General features: G+C 47.2%; 1 protein-coding gene across 1 annotated transcript; it reads left to right on the plus strand.

Annotated features, from left to right (window-relative positions):
- Positions 1 to 1,216: 1,216 nt before the first annotated feature.
- Positions 1,217 to 17,322, plus strand: krt222 (keratin 222). The gene is made up of 11 exons (XM_067259263.1): positions 1,217 to 1,363; positions 3,008 to 3,199; positions 3,496 to 3,700; positions 6,365 to 6,447; positions 7,673 to 7,835; positions 9,152 to 9,421; positions 10,802 to 10,927; positions 11,244 to 11,464; positions 13,248 to 13,477; positions 14,718 to 14,820; positions 15,900 to 17,322. Exons 3-11 carry the CDS (start codon positions 3,503 to 3,505, stop codon positions 16,111 to 16,113), a joined length of 1,608 nt encoding a protein of 535 aa, XP_067115364.1. The 5' UTR covers positions 1,217 to 1,363; positions 3,008 to 3,199; positions 3,496 to 3,502; the 3' UTR covers positions 16,114 to 17,322.
- The last annotated feature ends 103 nt before the right edge of the window (positions 17,323 to 17,425 follow it).

Below are 17,425 nucleotides of genomic sequence, written 5' to 3' on the forward strand. Positions count from 1 at the left end.
TGATGTTCACCTACGCACAATCACCTGATCAAAGGTTGCTGATTTGGGACTGGAGTTGGTTTAAGGATGCCAGGGGCTGATGTTCTAACCATCAATGACATTTTTGGTTGGAAATGCATTCAGCCAGGATTAGATCGAGTGAAGGATTTAAACAGGTGTTCACAGTGCAAGGTGGTCCAAAGACAACATCCCCCTATACACGCCCATCTTAACTTGAAAGAAATGAACACAAGAAAGCGTTTTTGCCAGAGATGATGGCTGAGTATTAACTGGCTCATAATCATTCAGTTTAACGCCATTCTGACAATGCGGTTTTAATCATTTTCCAACAGCTTAGTATTACTGTGTGTGGGGGGGGGGGGTTGTGTGGACATCCAACCATGTGTGTGTGTGTGTGTGTGTGTGATTGTGCTTGAGTGTCACATGCAGACGTGAGTGTGTGTGTGTGTGTCGCTGTGGCATGCTTGGTATTTCAGAAGCCACATGTACAGACGTGGTACTGAGACGTGTAACGAGTTCATGTGAAAGTTAATCCTTTGAGCAGATTTGGATTCATACTACAATAACCTTTACAGAAAACAAATCCGGGGCTCAGTTGTTTGTTGAATGATATGATGAATAGACAAAACAAGCGTGGCTACAGGGACACATGAGCTAAGTTACACGTTCCCACCACGGCTCTCAGTAGCTTGAGGCCTCAAAGCGAGGTGAAGCAAATCGTTTTGTTATGTGGTGAAATCTTAAAATGCATGAACATGAATGGTCCACAATAGTCTTGAGATGTTGGGAGAAGATTCAACGCCAAGCCTCTGTCTGAGTTGAGCCTGCTTGTCTACATATCCTCCTATGACCCCTATTCTGTCAAGATTGGAGACGGGTTATGTATGACAGTAATGCCAGTCTCAAAAGGGAAACTCTCGCTGTGTGAGGGGCTCCCCTTAGGTCATTCCTTCAGTTCTTCAGTCCCGTCGCCTCTTACTGTTGTCACCCCAGCTTCATGCCTACAAGCCACTGCATGATTCACCCCCCTGCCCCCTCCCCTGTCGCCCCTGCCCCCTCCCTCAGGCTTAACATTTCCTGGTTTGACATTTCTGCGAATTATGTGGGACGTTAGCTGTAAGAGAGGCTCTGCGCCTTTGAAACAAGCTGGGCCACATTCCCTGCACGCAGTCACGGAAGCTGATGAGTCTCAGGATATCAGAACGACTCACTGCTACGCCCAGGTGGGGTTTGTTATCCAACCGGACTTTTTAACTGAAATCATCAATACCCATCAGTGCCCCCCAATCCTCACCGCCCTATTGGCAGGAAGAGAAAAGGCCAGGTTGGGCTCCGAGGGAACGGTGTGGGCGTGTGTTTGACGGTAAGCGTGCCGACGACCTTGCATGGCCCTCTCCACCTGCTGTTATTGTGTGTGCGTGCGGGTGTGTGTTCATGAGCATCTGTGTGTGTGTTGTTGTTTCATCAGATATCATGTTTTTATCAGAAGGCGGGTGTCTCTCAACTCTCCCTGTCACAGTCCAGCCCAGCTAGACTCTCATGTGGGCACATACTCTCTAGATTTCTCCTAGTGCATATCCTCGTTATGGAGCCAAACCACAACAGAGACAGCCTCTTGGATATGTACTGCAATCTTCTCATTTGTAACCCTCATGTCATCTTCTCATTAGTCTAATGCATTTCGTTGGTCCTACTTTGCTCCTATGGTAACAAGATAGCCCTGTCTCCTCTGGCATAATACAACATGCCCTGGCGTTGGCTTAGTTGCCGTCTCATTGATAATCCTTTTATCCTGTCTTCACAGGGATACTAGGTGTGGTTGTTGACATTGTAAGGAAGTAGAAACTCTGTTAATCCAAAAACTTCATCCAAAAGTCACAAGTTGTTATGTCTTAGATCAAGTTCAAGCGTAGACAATTCAGGCTATCTTGGCATTTTGTTAATCCAAGGTAGATGCAGGTGGAAGGCTGGGGATGTTTTTAAGTCCGATGAATTTATTGCGATTATTCTGTCAGAATGACGTTTTCAGTGCAATTGTTTTGGTCCTGTGTATTCTTTCCTTGAAGGGCACGCCCCAGTTTGAACAAACACATTTCAGCACAGTTCCTCTATCACTGTGTTGTTGGCGTCCGTGCTTACGCAAAACTGTCTGCTATATAAGGTAGATTAATTGAAAATGGAAGTGCCTTGCTTTCATGCTTAAGCTGAAATAGTTTACACAGACTGACAAGATGGTGAAGTCATAAGATAAATGATGTTGAATCAACAGTCTGTAATCACGTTGACAAATCAACAATGACTACACTCCGTCATTGTTGCAAACTACAGGAAAACGAAGGAAATAATACCCTTGCCCCACAAATTCTGATATTTGCAGTCATGCAAACACTAAGAGGCACACAGACACACACACAGAGGTTCAAACCAAACCACACAGAGCCGCACACACAAATAGAGGCACGCACACAAACGCACTTAAACACACGCACGCACAAATGATCGGCTTGAAGTCCAAAGAAAGGTTTTGAGCGGCATGGGTTACAGTGTTTACAGTGTTTACCGCATGCCTCCCAGCTGAGTGGGTGTATTATTGAGACGTCACTTCATCCCCAATAAACAGCGTGTGTAATGTTGGGACGCACGCAAACAGACAACACACACTTTATCTGCGTGTCCCTGAACTTTCCCCGCACAGCTGGTGTTGCCCCTCTGTTTGAAAGCGGCTCAGTAATCCCGGATCACAGAGCACAAAGGGCTTCAGAGCGCTGGTGATGTAAGCAGTGTGGCCAGCGCTTAGCTCGGAACTCACCCCTCTCTCTGTCTCCAGAGCCTGTTGTTACTGGTGATGGGTTGGGCGGGGGCGGGGGGGTGGGGTGGGGGGGATAATGGGAGAACTAGCCTCGTCATGGCTAACCCCTGAGGTTTGCTGCTGACACACAGCTGTCCCAGAGCGCTAGCTCTGTTAGCTTAGCTAACGCTGTTGGCACTCCCATCTCGTTTGTGACAGGACGACCCTTGACCCTGCCTGAACCCAGAGAGGATAGCAAAAGAGTCCGCCGACGAAACGTGGAAGAATGTGACTAAGCTCGGTCTGGGGAGAGTGGAACGGATCCTTCTGACTGTGGGGCTGGGACAGAAACACTCTCACACACACGTCCAGTGTGTTGTAACCAGGAGAGAGGGCCACGTTGCCTGAAAGGTGAGTGTATCGCTGTGTAAACATTTACCAGGTAAACACTTATGGGTTGGTGATCTCTGCTGCATGGGTGGCACGGCTCTACCCAACTGTATCATTGCGGGAGTAGACAAGCAACGAACATAAGATGTTTCGTTAGGCAGTGTGTGTGTTTCTCGATGGTGGTCTCGTTGATTGAACCGCAGCCTAAGGATTGTGTGTGTGTGTGTCTGTAAACCTATACGTGTCTGTGTGTATCGCGTCTGTGTGGGTGTGTACCGCACGTGTGTGTGTGCGTGCGTGTGGACATCCCAAAACAGGGTTTCCATGGAACTCCTCGATGACTCCCGTACGACCATGCAGGACTTGAATGCCCGCCTGAAGGGCTTCTTGAAGCAGGTAAACCGCCTGGAGGTGTCCAACCAGCGCCTGGAGAGCCAGATAGTGGACTGGAGCAACAAGAATATCCCCCAGCCACGAGACCTGTCCAAGCAAGAGAGGACTATTAACGAGCTTCGTGCCCAGGTGAGAATGAAACATTTAGAATGTTGTGTAACTACTGGAGCCTGTCTCTAATCTTGTATTACAGCATCCGATGACTCTTCAAGTAGGCTGAGTATTCATCCCTGGGGGGACACCAGAACTAAACGTGAACTTGTAGAGCTGAGCTGTGAACAGAGATGAATATGATTGCTACCTTGCTGTAGTGCTAGTGGAGGGGCCTTTTTGGTTCTAATCTAGGCCTTAATCACATGACCATACAACCAGCCCATTCCCATGCGCCCCCTAAGTTTATTGGGTTCATGGTAGACATTTGGCAGAGCCATTTGAAATGACTGAGCTAGTGCACTTTCAAGCATCCATCTGATGGTGGATCTGATACTCTGGTTAGTTGTTGGCTAGGAATGTTACGGTCTCTCTGTACTGAAATCCTATATTTGATACTGTATCCGAGACGTGTGAATCGTATTCAAGCTTTGGTTGAAAAGTATATTATGTTTCGTTATAATTACAGAGAATCCATAACTGCATGCTGTACTGAATGTGGACATTTATTGCTCTTCCCTGCCCCTTTAGTAGACCATTAACTCTGCATGATCTGACATGTGGCTTGTCCGACGACCACTCCTTGGTTTACTGTCCGTGTCAGTTGTAAAGTCAAATGTACAAAGGAATTCAGGACACGGATATTTGGCCTGTTACAAACGGACGGGTCAGTACTACGCCCTGTTGAACCTTAAAAAATTGAAAGTGAAATGGACTGGAAAGCATGATGACCCAGCATATTTTACAGCCCTGCCCTGTGTACCAGGTCTTCTGTGATAGAATGTCATAAACACACCTTGAATGTCAATATTCCCATAACCAGTCGCTTTCAGATAACCTGGAAAGGCAAAATGTCGTTTGATGACTTGGGTGCACATACTGTTCGCTCTTGTCAAGTTTCGATTGTACCGTTGCATTTGGTTCCATTGTTTGAGTGTTGGCTAATGTTTACACTGTTTCATTTGCCGATTCTTTGATGGCGCATGATCGAAAATCAATCAGTTTAAAATTCAGTTGGAGTGTTCAACTGTCATGGCGCTGATTTACTGTCTGCATTTGTGTCAAGGTCATAAATCTGAACCGGTTTTGGATAAAAAACAGGCACCACTAAGCATAGAGACATTGACAGGAAAAATGCTGGTGGCACCTGCTCGTGTGGCTCACCAGGTAGAACACATGCTGTTTCACCTCAGGCTGTTACTCAGAGGCCTTGCCCGGTCCATTCCCTGCGAGTCTCTGTGTGTCTCGTGGAAGAAAAAGGGATTTCCTGTGTACTTATGTTATTCACTGATCAATAGAACTAGTCATTGGATACTAGTGAGTATGTTCTCAGGCGGGTTTGTTATTGATGAGAGTCGAGCGTGTCTATGTGTCAGGCTGACTAGACGTCAAGCGTCAGGGGAAAGTACTGGGTAAACGTCCCATGTGATGACTACGGGGAGGGCTTCACCTATGTTCTCTCTTTGCCCTGGGAGTGGTCACGCGCTGGGAGCTGTCAATGTCTTTCTCTGTGGCTGTCGTAACAACGTTACTGCCTTACCGTCCCTGTCTGAGTTTACCTTCTATTGCCCTATAAAAGATGGTCCTCCGGCCTTCGGAGCGGCGAGAGACATGACTGAGACCTAAGCCTGGTGTTGTGTTGTTGTTTAATGTCAGAGGTCTGGTTTTCTCTCCCAATCTGCAGCTCGATCATACTTCTAAAACTCCAGAACATAACTGAATGTAGTCACTCCGTCAATGGAGAGACAGACAAAACGCTTTCTTCGTCACTGTCTCCAACTGTCTTAATCCAACTTGATCTTAATCTTTGCGGGCATCTTTGAAAGTTATTGAAGCATCCAAGTTATTGTTGGCATTCTGTCAACAATGCGTGCGGTTGAGCCTTCGGTAAGCCTAAAGATCTTAGGAAAACATTGAAGGTAAACAACTTGTCAGAAGGGTGTGAATGTGTCTGATGCATGGTGAGGACAGGGTCATCCCTGAGCCTACGTCCTAACACAGGGGGACACTTGATTGGTTGGCTTTGTGCGAATCAGGACATAGTTCTTGTAAAGAAGATGTCAAGTTTTACAAAGGGCTTTGGGATATTTACAGTACCATGTCTTGTTATGCGTCTGAGGTTTAAATCCCAGACAACAACTGTGAGAGATTGCAGTACTCATAATTACCACAATACCTTTAGGGCTGGTTTGATTGAACATAAATCATGGGATGAATAAAGCATGTTTGTGAAACTGAGAGAAATATTGATAGTCACAATGGCAAACACAAGTCCTGACTTGACTAGTAATGGAAACTCTTCTGGCCTTTTCAAATGTTTAAGCTAAATGTGTAAGTGTGCTAGATACATTCAGATCACCCATTTCAGTAAGTGCTCTTAGTGTTCGCTTTTATTGAAAGAATTATGTCATACAACAATATTCAAACTTTTATATATACCTCACCCATGTCACAAACATTCATATTTTGAGGGTAAGGGAGTGACTCCAGAGTAATAGGCTTAAGTCACTTGTGTGACGTTTGTGTGCCTTTGCATCATTCGAATTATATTATTTTAATTATTAACAATTACATTAAATACAACCAAAAAGTGAAAGCTTTACTTATAATATGTGTGTGTGTTTGTGTGTTTGGCTACTGTAGGTTGCTAAGCTACTGATGGAGAATTCCCAGCTGGCCCTGCAGTCTGACAACATGAAGTCCAGGGCTGCTCAGATCCAAGCCAGGTTAGACACACACACACACACCAGGTACACACACACACACACACACACCAGGTGCACGTACTGGCACACACACACCTTGTATACATTCTGCAACACACACTTACACGCATACACAAAACAGATACATACTGTAATACACATACACAAACAAAACATCGTAAAAACATTTCATCTGAAGACAGTAGACCCCCAGGAAAAATTAGACTTCAAAACCAAAAGACACTTCTGCTCCTCCCTTATATCCCCACATGATCAGGTAATGGCCAGTGAGGATAGAAACAGTTTTCAAAACACTCCAAGAGAGATGTCCATTCCCTCCCCCTCCGACCCTTCCTTCCTTCCCTCCCCCCCCCTTCCCCCCCTTCCCTCCCCCCCCCCCCCTCCCCTGCTGAGTGTCAGAAATCGTTAGCTCTGCCTCCTCTTCCCCGGAGCGACCTCTGACCCTCCTGGGCTGTGACATCACCGTAGCAGCTGCCTTGTGTAACTCTGCCAGCCCCCACTGCTCCCCAGCTAGAACACAAACCTGGCTCCTGCTCTAACGCAGCGTCCACACTTTCCCTCCGGTATGGATACGGAGTGACATGCACCCCCCCCCCTCCCCTTTTCACGCTGCCCCCTTTCCGCTCCGCCCCTGTGGACGGACTGGTCCATTAACCCCTGAAGGGCATCGTGACAACGACATCCCTCTGTCTAGGGAACACATTCCAGGGTCTATTTATATATCTATGGACCTGTATCTATCTGTCTCACCTGAATGTCTACATCCTAGAGCCACAGTGTTCTGTGGGTCCTGTGGGTCTGTTACCGGGGGCTTGGTCCTATGCCTGACGGAACATATACAACTGTTGTATTTAAGTGTACCAAACTGTGTGTGTGTGGTGTCCACCCATGTGCTTCTGTGTGTTCCATGCATCCCTTCTTGCGTGTGTGTATGTTCTGTACATGTCGGGAAGTCAAGTGGCTGAGCGGTGAGGGAATCGGGCTAGTAATCCGAAGGTTGCCAGTTCGATTCCCAGTCATGCCAACTGATGTTGTGTCCTTGGGCAAGACACTTCACCCTACTTGCCTCGGGGGAATGTCCCTGTACTTACTGTAAGTCGCTCTGGATAAGAGCGTCTGCTAAATGACTAAATGTAAATGTCTGTGTGCATGCGTGTGTTACACTCTCCCCTTCCTGCATGTGTGTGCGTGTTTATCACACATCCCTGTGTGTGTGTGTGTGTAGGTGTGAGATGGAGGAGAGGCAGACCAAGCGTCTGGAACAGCAGGTGGGTCAGCTGAGGGAGACCAAGAGGAGGGCGGAGCGTGGAAACATCACCCTGGAGGTGGAGCTTCGCAGCTCCATGTCTGAGCTTCAGCAGATGCAGAAGGACTTTGCGGAGGCTGAGGTGGGTTTTAAGTAGGTGCGTGTGTTTGTGTGGGTGTGGTAGAGGGGGGGTGTTTGTGTGTCAAGGGGGTGTGTACTGTGTGTTTTGGAGAAGTCCTGGGCGATCTCCACCGTGTGGGATCGATATCCAATCCGAAAACGAAAAAAACAAAAGTGTGCGTTTGTGTGGGTGGAACTGTGTGTGTGCGGGTGTGTTTGTTTGTATGGAGATCCGTGTGCGAGTGCGTGTGGGTGTGCGTGTGTACTTGGCTGTGTTTGTAGGCATAGTTGTCTGTGTGTGTGTGTGTGTGGGTGGGTGTGTGTGTGTGAACAAGAGAATAGTGGCCCAGAACGCCTACTCCTTATTAGCCCATTAGCAGGAAGACTGCTTACCGTTGTCTTCTCAAGCCTCCTCTCGCTGACCCTGGTGGCAGGCCTTGTTACGTTTCACAGAATACTCTCATCACTTCCCCTCCCTCCCTGGCTTCCTCTCTTCTTTTTTGGGGATTCCTGCTGACTAATACCTCCCTCACTTCCCTCCCTCCTTTCAGTCTGTACGTGACCCAGCGTCTCTCTCCCACAGTCTCACACACACACACACACAAGCCCATGGAGACACACGCACACACATATAGGCTCAATAACAGTCTATCCCTTCCCTGCATTGCGTGTGCCTGCTCCTGTGGTGTAACACCCCCCCCCCCTCTCTCTCCTTCTTCTTCTTCCTCTTGTGCCCTCTTTTCCTTCTACCTTTTCATTCCTCCCTCGTGCGTACTCTCTTGCTGGCTGATAAACCTCTGCGTGTCTCTTTCTTTCTCCTACTCACACTCTCTTTCACACATTTCCTCTCTCTCTCCCCTCTCTCTCATCTCTCCCCTCTTTCTCTCCTCTCTCTCTCTCTCTCCCTTCTCTCTCCCCTCTCTCCCCTCTCTCTCTCCCCTCTCCCTCTCTCTCCCCTCTCCCCCTCTCCCTCTCTCTCTCCTCTCTCCCCTCTCCCCTCTCCCCTCTCTCTCTCTCCCTCTCTCTCTCCCCTCTCCCCTCTCTCTCTCTCTCTCTCTCTCTCTCTCTCTCTCTCTCTCTCTCTCTCTCTCTCTCTCTCTCCCTCTCTCTCTCTCTCTCTCTCTCTCTCTCTCTCTCTCTCTCTCTCCTCTCTCCCCTTCTCTCTCTCCTCTCTCCCCTCTCCTTCTCTCTCTCCTCTCTCCCCTCTCTCTCTCTCCCTCTCTCTCCCCTCTCCCTCCCTCTCTCTCTCCCCTCTCCCCCTCTCCCTCTCCCCCTCTCTCTCCCCTCTCCCCTCTCCCCCTCTCCCTTCTCTCTCTCTCTCTGGTTGGTTGCTTGCAGACAGCCCGGTCTCTGCAGCAGCGGCAGCAGGCCGAATCCTGCGATGTTCTGCTCGTGACGGACACAGCGGGAGGGGAGGAGGAGGAGGATGGCACAGGGATGGAGCTCTCCCAGCTCCTCGACCGAATCAGCACGCAGTGCGACCGTCTCAGCCCGGGCGACGTACACCCAAGCCTGGACGCCCCGTCGAATCCGGGCCCAGGCTTTGCCGGGCCTAGCCGGGCCAGAGGCGCATCGGCAGCTCTCGCAAACGGAGGAGTTCTCGCACAGGTACCCGGTGTTTTTCACTTGGCCTTCCTCCCTCCCTCCTTCCCTCCTTCTTTTCTCCTCTTTTGTTTCCCTTCTTCCATTTCACTCCGTTTTGATCGTCTCCTGGCTCCCTGCCATCAAGACACACCCTCGCAGCCCACCCCGGCTTCTCCGGGCAGACGACGCAGATTGATTTGACGGTGGGATTGGAATTGATGGGGGTTTTGTTGCTTCAGTTCATCTCCCTGCTGTTATTTCCGAATTTGTGTCATTTCTGTTTTGACTGGCTGCCTGTCTGTCTGTCCCTCTGTTTCTTTCTTTCTGGCTGGCTGGCTGCCTGTTTTTCTACCGACCTCTTCTGCTACTTTGACTCTCTCTCTTCCCATCTCGTTTCTCTTTTCATCGATTATCACATCCCTCCAAGTACCTCCAGGTACGCCAAAGGCAATCCATTATCTCATAAACTTTGACTACATTATTGGAATATGGCTCTACCTCACGTGTCCTCATCAAACATTAATACGCTGTAAGCATAAACTTCATATCAGGACTTCACATCAGGTCTACCCACAACGTACACTCTCATTACAACATTCCTCACAAATCGCTATCTCAACTGTTTTGCTGGCGCAGTCCGTGGAAAACAAGTATATATTAAAAAAAAACGTCCCCATACATGGAGGGAAAGCTATTGCTTCATCTAAATGTGACCCAGATTTGTGTACTGTAGAAATGAACAGCAGCTTCCACATTCTGGGTCCATGTTGTTTTCTGTGATAATGCCTGTTCTGTACGAGCTTTATACGACTGCCAAGTATTCGTAGTCATTCGTTGAGCATGTCGTAGATATTTTTTTGCGAACAGGTGAGATACGGATATCCCAGTAGAATGGAATCTCCGTGTTTTCTGCCGTGCCATGCGGAGTGTGCCGTGACACCGTGTCTTTGATTTGACAGCTGTGATGAAGCACCTTGGCCCGTGGCTACAGGCAGGAGTGGCACTCAGTCAGCCAAATAGTTTCTTTGTTTCCTCCTCTGAGACCGTGTGCATTCTGTCCTGTTTGCGAGCATGCAACAGCAATACATATCACTGTGCAAGCCTTGTGTGTGTGTGTGTGTGTATGTGTGTGTGTGTGAATGTGGGTGTGTGTGTGTGTATCTGTGTGTGTGTGTGTATTTGAGTGTGTGTGTGTGTGTTTGTATGTGTGTGTATGTGGGTGTATCTGTGTGTGGGTGTATTTGTGTGTGTGTGTACGTGTGTGTATCTGTGTGTGTGGGTGTATTTGTGTGTGTGTGTGTGTATTTTCTGACCCTGCTGTCCATCTCCAGGAGGAGAGAGACAGGCCTCCCAAGGACACAGGTGCTCTAACACAATTTTCTGACTCTGCTGTCCATCCTCCAGGAGGAGGCAGCATGGGCCCAGGTGAACCTGGGTGGGGCCGCCCTGAAGGAGGCTCGGGCCGAGCTGGCGGAGGCCAGGAAACAGTGGCACAGCCTCCAGGTGGAGATTGAGACCCTACATGCGCTTGTGAGTGTTTGTCCAATCAACGCAATACACACGCACACACATGCACCTACTATTGGGCGTGTTACTATATACGATTCACGTTCAGATATTTGTATTGATGTTGCCTATAGCGTCACCTTCCTGAGCTTTCTCCTTCTGCTCACTGGTCCACGAAACACAAGTTGATGTTTCTGTCTTCACCCTCCCCCTCTCCTCTTCCCCCACACCCTTCTCTACTCACCCATTTACTTTTCAAACTATCGATCCCTTCCCCCAAAACTCCCCTCCCCCCTCTACCCTCCCCCCTCTCCCCTACTCCCCTCTCCACCCCCTCCAGGAGAAAGGCCTTGAGAGCTCCCTCCACCACACCCAGCGCCAGTACTCCACCCAGCTGCACGACCTGTCCCGGACCGTCGCCGGGCTGGAGGGGGAGCTCCACGAGGTGCGCGACGGCCTGGTCACCCAGCGCGAGCGGCACAGCCAGCTGCTGAACACCAAGATGAGGCTGGAGCGGGAGATCGCCACCTACAGGCGCCTGCTGGAGCGTGAAGAGGGCAGGTGAGGGTGTGCGTCAGTGTGTGTGTGTGTGTGGGGGGGGGGGTGGGGGGGGGGTGGGGAGGTGTTGCAGGGTTGAATAGAAGTGAGCAATATTTTGGAACTGTGAGAACAGTCAGAAAGCCTGTGGGGAGGCTTGTGGTTTTGTGTGTGTGTGTGGGGGGGGGGTGTGTCTGTGTGTGTGTGTCAGTGCATGTCGAAGAGAGAGACCTCCCGTGACACAGGTGCTAACACAATAGGAGGAGCTGCTTGGAAACTCACATGGGGGTCACATGGCACACCTACATTAATCCACAGTTTTCATCTCCCAGCCGACAGCTCAATTTCCTCGCCAAACATGCAGAAACACACAACATGTTCCCAAACAATTAGTAGAAACGTACACAGCCCAAATCCAGAAGGAGCTTAGCCAACAAAAAAAAATGTAAGAACAGCGATACTTCATGTTTATTGATCTTATTTCGCTGTCACAACAAGGTGTTTTCATGTCCTGTAGACTGTCTTTGTTGTGAAGTGTGACAGATGGCTGTCTTTACTGTAAGAGCTTAGGGAAGACTTACTCCATAAGTAAAGACATTCACAAGTACAGGCAGAGAAGGTCTGGCAAACCCATCCCCTCATCGTCATAACAAAACTAAGATGGATAGGAAATTCCCCAAGGTGCATACACAGTCACATACGCAAACCATAGCATGCCAGAACCTATGCAAGTCAAACACGGCCTTCTCAAACTACTGTAAAGAGCAGGTGTTTATTTTGTATTGGTATTTTCATTTAGCCTGTCTGTGATACCGTCCTACAATTAATTCACCCAACCCCTAACAGTTAACACATAACCCATCCTCTAGTCTACATGGTTGTGTTTGTGAGGAGAATTCCGGAAGAGAGGGAAACTGCAGTAGCTTTTTAAAAGCCGGTGTTTGTTATTTGATGAGTATTTTCATGTCTATGACACCATACTACAGTTCAATGAACAAACCCTTAACAGTTAAGACACAGTTTGTCATCTATAGACATGTTCACCGGGTGTTCCATTCCAGAAGGGTCCACATTCCTTTCCCTGTCAACCTTCAGAAAGGTGTTAGGAGGATTCCATTTGACTGACACATACAATAATAGTCAATCACTGTCAACGAGGCAACGGAACACAGACAGCTCATGGCCTCTAACCATTTTAAACACCACAGTTTTAACCCCTTACCTTGCGCAATTCTGCTCGTAATGTTTTACTCCACAGAGGGAAATGGTTTTTGGTGATGCAGCTGAAATCTGACTGAAAATGTCGAGTAAGGTTTATGTTCAGTGACGTATTACACTGTCTCTTTGAATCTGGAAGAGGACAAACTTTACGAGACCTGGGCATTAATCATTATTTCCTGGAACTAAATGGATCTCTGCCCTGTGATTTTGGCATGCTGACTTAATGAGATTGTAGTGACTCTGGTAGTGGAACCAAAGAGATAAAATCTTACAAGAGGTTTGAATCGAATACCTTGTGGAGGTAAATGAAGTAACCCGAGCTTCATTAATCTTTGGGAAAATGTATCAAATCTATCAGTGTTTCAGAAGGCTTCAAAAGACAGCAAGTTTAATCTTTAAGAACAGTGTTCTGAAGGGTACAGATGACCTTTGTAAATGGACAGAAATAGGCTAAAGGGGGCAATTCTTCGAGCTACCTCATATAATAATCTAAGGAAGTGTAAAAGACAGAAAGGGGCCTAGATGCTTCAGAGGCAACCATTCGGTTCTCATCCAAACTAACCGCTTTCCGCCTTTTTTCGCTCAGGTACTTGGGCCGTAACGGCCAGGTGATGACTCTCCGGCCCTGGAAGGGCTCCTTGGGGCCCTTGGGGGAACCCAAGGAGAACGGGCTTGAGAACGGTTTCAGCGACCCGGCAGTGACCCCTGACGAGCCCAAGTCGGAGCCCCTGCCTGACATCCCTTCGTTGCTGACTGAGAACGGCATGAAGGGTCACGCTGTCCTTCGCCGGCAGCAGAGTCTGGTCATCCTCACAGGTAAGGGGTGCCACACACAGCACACATACACAGACACAAGCCAGTAATTACTAACCGCTCCTTGACGCTGACCACCAAAATACAGTAGAACTATGCACTTGTGATCCTTGATCTTCTACTTTGCTCTGTATATGTATGTCGTTTTAGATAAAAGCATCTTGTAAATGAATAACATTTGAATATATTTTTTTGTATAGTTTATTTGAATCTAATTCCATTTCTAGTTATGTACCCTTAGTTTGCTAGTTATGTACCCTTAGTATAGTTAGTCCTCATATCTAAATTTTTGATTCCCATATGTTTAATGTTTGCACCTTCCTGCCAAAGCAAATTCCTTGTCTGCGCAAACCTTCATGGCGAATAAACCCATTCTGATTCTGATTGTGATGTGAATGGTAAGCAGTGGCGCGGGAAGGGAGGTGCTGAGGGTGCTGCAGCACCCCCTAGCTGCAGGAAGGAAAAAATAAATAAACGTGTTAGTAATTGTTTTAATTAAATATATATATATATATATTAAAACGATATAATAAATAATTTTGCTTTGGGGAAGAAAATAGACGTGGGAAAAATGTGTTTGCTAGTTTTTACCTATCACAGACATGCATCTTGCTATATGGGGTTCACGGAAGTTGTTACTTGCTAACGGATAAAGAAGAACGTGAACGAAAATGGGCCAATAAGAACTTTTTGTGTGTGAGCGAGCGCTAGTGAGCGAGAGACCGAGAGTGTTCATGTTCATGTCCGAGTTTTTATGTTCCATATGCAACATATATATATGCTTATTTTTTCCCCATGCAAATACTGTAGCCTAGATTATAGACAGTACCTCAGCACCCCCACTCAAAATACTTTCCTGCGCGCCTGATGGTAAGTTATTTGCTAGTAGTTGTGATTCTGTATGTGTAAGGTACATGTTCTGTACTCACAAAGACAGTATGATGGTATGCTCAGGACATGTCACACTAGTGTACTCACAGGGTCACATGCACACTTATTCATCCAAAGCGCCGTACCCTGAGGCAGAGCTTACACACATAGGTACACACACAAGCATGCACACACACACACACACACACACACAAGCACGCACACACAAGCATGCACACACACAGCCACACACACACAGGCACACACACAAGCATGCCCACACGCACACAAACACAGACACACAGGCACACTCGTACCCATGCATACCATAAAATCCATGTAATTTATTTGAACATACTGTCATTCCACACAGAACCTGAGACGGACAACGAGCTGAGGATCGCCACGGTGAAGACCCAGGAGATCCTCCAGGGCAAAGTGGTGCGTGAAAGTGCAGAATGCCACGGCACAGTGGAGTAAGTATTGATCGCTCGCTCCATATTGATCTGATGTCAACGCCCCTCGTAGATGGTGAAACGTAATCATTTTACAAGGTTCAGGAAGTGGCATCTGTCACCACAAGTACTATTTATCATTGATCAGTCATCACATGATAGATTGTGTCAATGATGAGAGGTTGAGGCTGTGTCAGCAGAGGCGTGGGTTTGATTCCACCATGGGCCATCTCTGAAAGTTTTACCGCCTCTACATTTCCTGTCTATGTCTTAGAGTCTCTGTCCTAAAAGGCCAAAAGCACATCTTAAAAAAAAAAAGAGAATGACACATTGTTGGCTGTTGAGAAATAGAAGGATTTAGGTTCCAGATTCATTACCTATACCATATTCACCCATTAAACTGTAACATGTAACATGCCGCCTTTGAACGTTTTAAATGGTTCCCATTTGACTGTCGATGACAAATGAAAACACACCCAAATGTGCAGGACAAGCCCCTCCCTGGCGACGTCTAGTCCCGGGCACAAGATGTGCAGACAAACACATGCAGGCATACACACGCACAGCAATGGGGAAACGTTTCACCCCTGCATGTCAAACAAGTTCATAGTCATTAAAAGTGTATTCAGTTGTATCGTTTGGCAGGAGCTTCACTGTTCAAAGCTCATGGGAATACATTCCCATTTGATCAGCCCTCCCTAACGAGCGTCACTTGATCTGGAGACAGCTGTGTTTCCGTAAAAGGAGTGGCGTTCGTCATCAAAGACCCAGACGGGAGTAAGTCTTCCCTTTACCGCATTAGGTGTTAAAACTCCACCCTGCCGTCGCCCAAATATTTTCAGTTCAATGTCATCAGCTCCGCCTCATAGTTTACCACTTTGCGTGGGTGCCATGGTTTTAGTCAAGGTATTGTGTTCTGGAATGATGAGGTGTGTAAATGTGCTGTCTGTTTGGGAGAGGTATGGCGTCGACATAGGCATCGAAATACTTGGGTAGTTTACACACACATGCGTGCACAGCTCAATGCAAAATCCACTGATTATGCTAAACCTATGCTCATTTTTTCATTGCTTCCTCTTCCTACGCCAATCGCCGAACAGGACCGAGAAGATTGACAAGGTGATCAAGCAATGGGAGGGTTCATTCTTCCAGGGAAACCCCAAGCTGAGGAAGAAGTCGGTGTCGCTGCGCTTCGACCTGCACATGGCGGCGGCCGACGAGGGCTGCGCCCAGACCAAGCAGGACAGCCTGCCCGACGTGGAGGTGCGTCTGGTCATGAAGCGATCTCGCAGCATCCCCACCATCACCCAGTGACCCCAGCATGGCCGCCGCGATCCGTGACATCACGGTAATGACAGTAGTTAAGGTTGACCGGCCAGGATACACTGGCGTCATTGTTGACGTAATGTCCCAGTAATAAGAGAGTGGTATCCTTGTGGTGGTCACAACTATCAAGACTGACATTGGCATCAACGGATTACCATGACATTGTCACGCTAATCACAAGATTTGAGATCACCAGAGGGGAAAAAGCCAATCCATTGGCTTGTGGTACTGTATCGCCATGACAACCCAGTATCCAGAGTTGTTTCAATACCCAAATCACGACAGTAACATCAGCATTCTTGTCTGACTATTTAGCAAAACACATCACTTAGCTACCTCATTTCGGTAGCATCGTCTTAAACAGCTCAGTAAACAATGGAGGGCCACACTAATCATAGGTCACGTGGGACCATCCCTTCATTCCACTCATGGTCAGTTGCATTATAAGAATATCCCAAGTTAAATATCACATTTTCAAACTCTACCTGCAGAGTGCATTAGGGCATAGTTATAAGAGATTTACACAAGCTATATCTGTCTTCATACAAGGCCACATCATAAAATTCAATACCACTCAATGTAACAGTTCACACATAAAATAAGAAGTAAAAAACGTAAATAATGATATATCACAGACCGACATTCTAGTGTGGACTGTATATTCAAGGCTGGATATTTCTTGTCTGTGAGAATTGGTTGATGGGTTTGCTATGCATGGACTCCTGAAGAGATCCAGAACTGGAAGATTTGGTGATGTGAAAAAAATGTTGCTTTCTTTAACATTGCTCCGACTCCACTTGCTAAATCTGCTAACGTGGACACAGTCAAACCATAGCAATTAAAACAGAACATGTACAGTACATAATGCAATTTATATCCTTTGAACTGCTCACTGTGTGACTCAAATTGCAGTGAAGCTACTAGCCTCACTTACTTTGAAGAATTCCCAGATGTAGCCAGAAGGGCGCAGTATTTGTAAATAGTTACACAACAGTATCAAGAATGCTTAACTTTGGGGTTGTGGTGTATTTAACAAAGTATATAACTATATGACTGGTTACACGAGTAAACAATATAAATAATTTTTGCTACCTTTTTTGATTTAGCACCAGAGAAATGAAGAGAAAGAAACCATTTTGCATTGCAATTGGGTGCCTCTGATGTAAAAAAAAAAAAAAAGTTTAAAAATCGGAATAATCTATGCAGTTCTTCATAATGCTTGATTTGCTCTGCTTGGTGGAGTACTTGATCTATGTTCTCTTGTTTCTGGGATCCTCTTTCACTTTAGAATGAAGCATTG

Source organism: Osmerus mordax, chromosome 21 (genome assembly GCF_038355195.1).
Source record: "Osmerus mordax isolate fOsmMor3 chromosome 21, fOsmMor3.pri, whole genome shotgun sequence".
Taxonomy (NCBI): Eukaryota; Metazoa; Chordata; class Actinopteri; order Osmeriformes; family Osmeridae; genus Osmerus; species Osmerus mordax.

Excerpts from the sequence above, each read along its gene's own strand:
- krt222 (XM_067259263.1), top strand. The coding sequence starts at position 3,503 with ATGGAACTCCTCGATGACTCCCGTACGACCATGCAGGACTTGAATGCC. Across the intron at positions 6,448-7,672 it reads GCTGCTCAGATCCAAGCCAG|GTGTGAGATGGAGGAGAGGC; the intron begins GTTAGACACACA and ends GTGTGTGTGTAG. Across the intron at positions 11,465-13,247 it reads CTGGAGCGTGAAGAGGGCAG|GTACTTGGGCCGTAACGGCC; the intron begins GTGAGGGTGTGC and ends TTTTTCGCTCAG.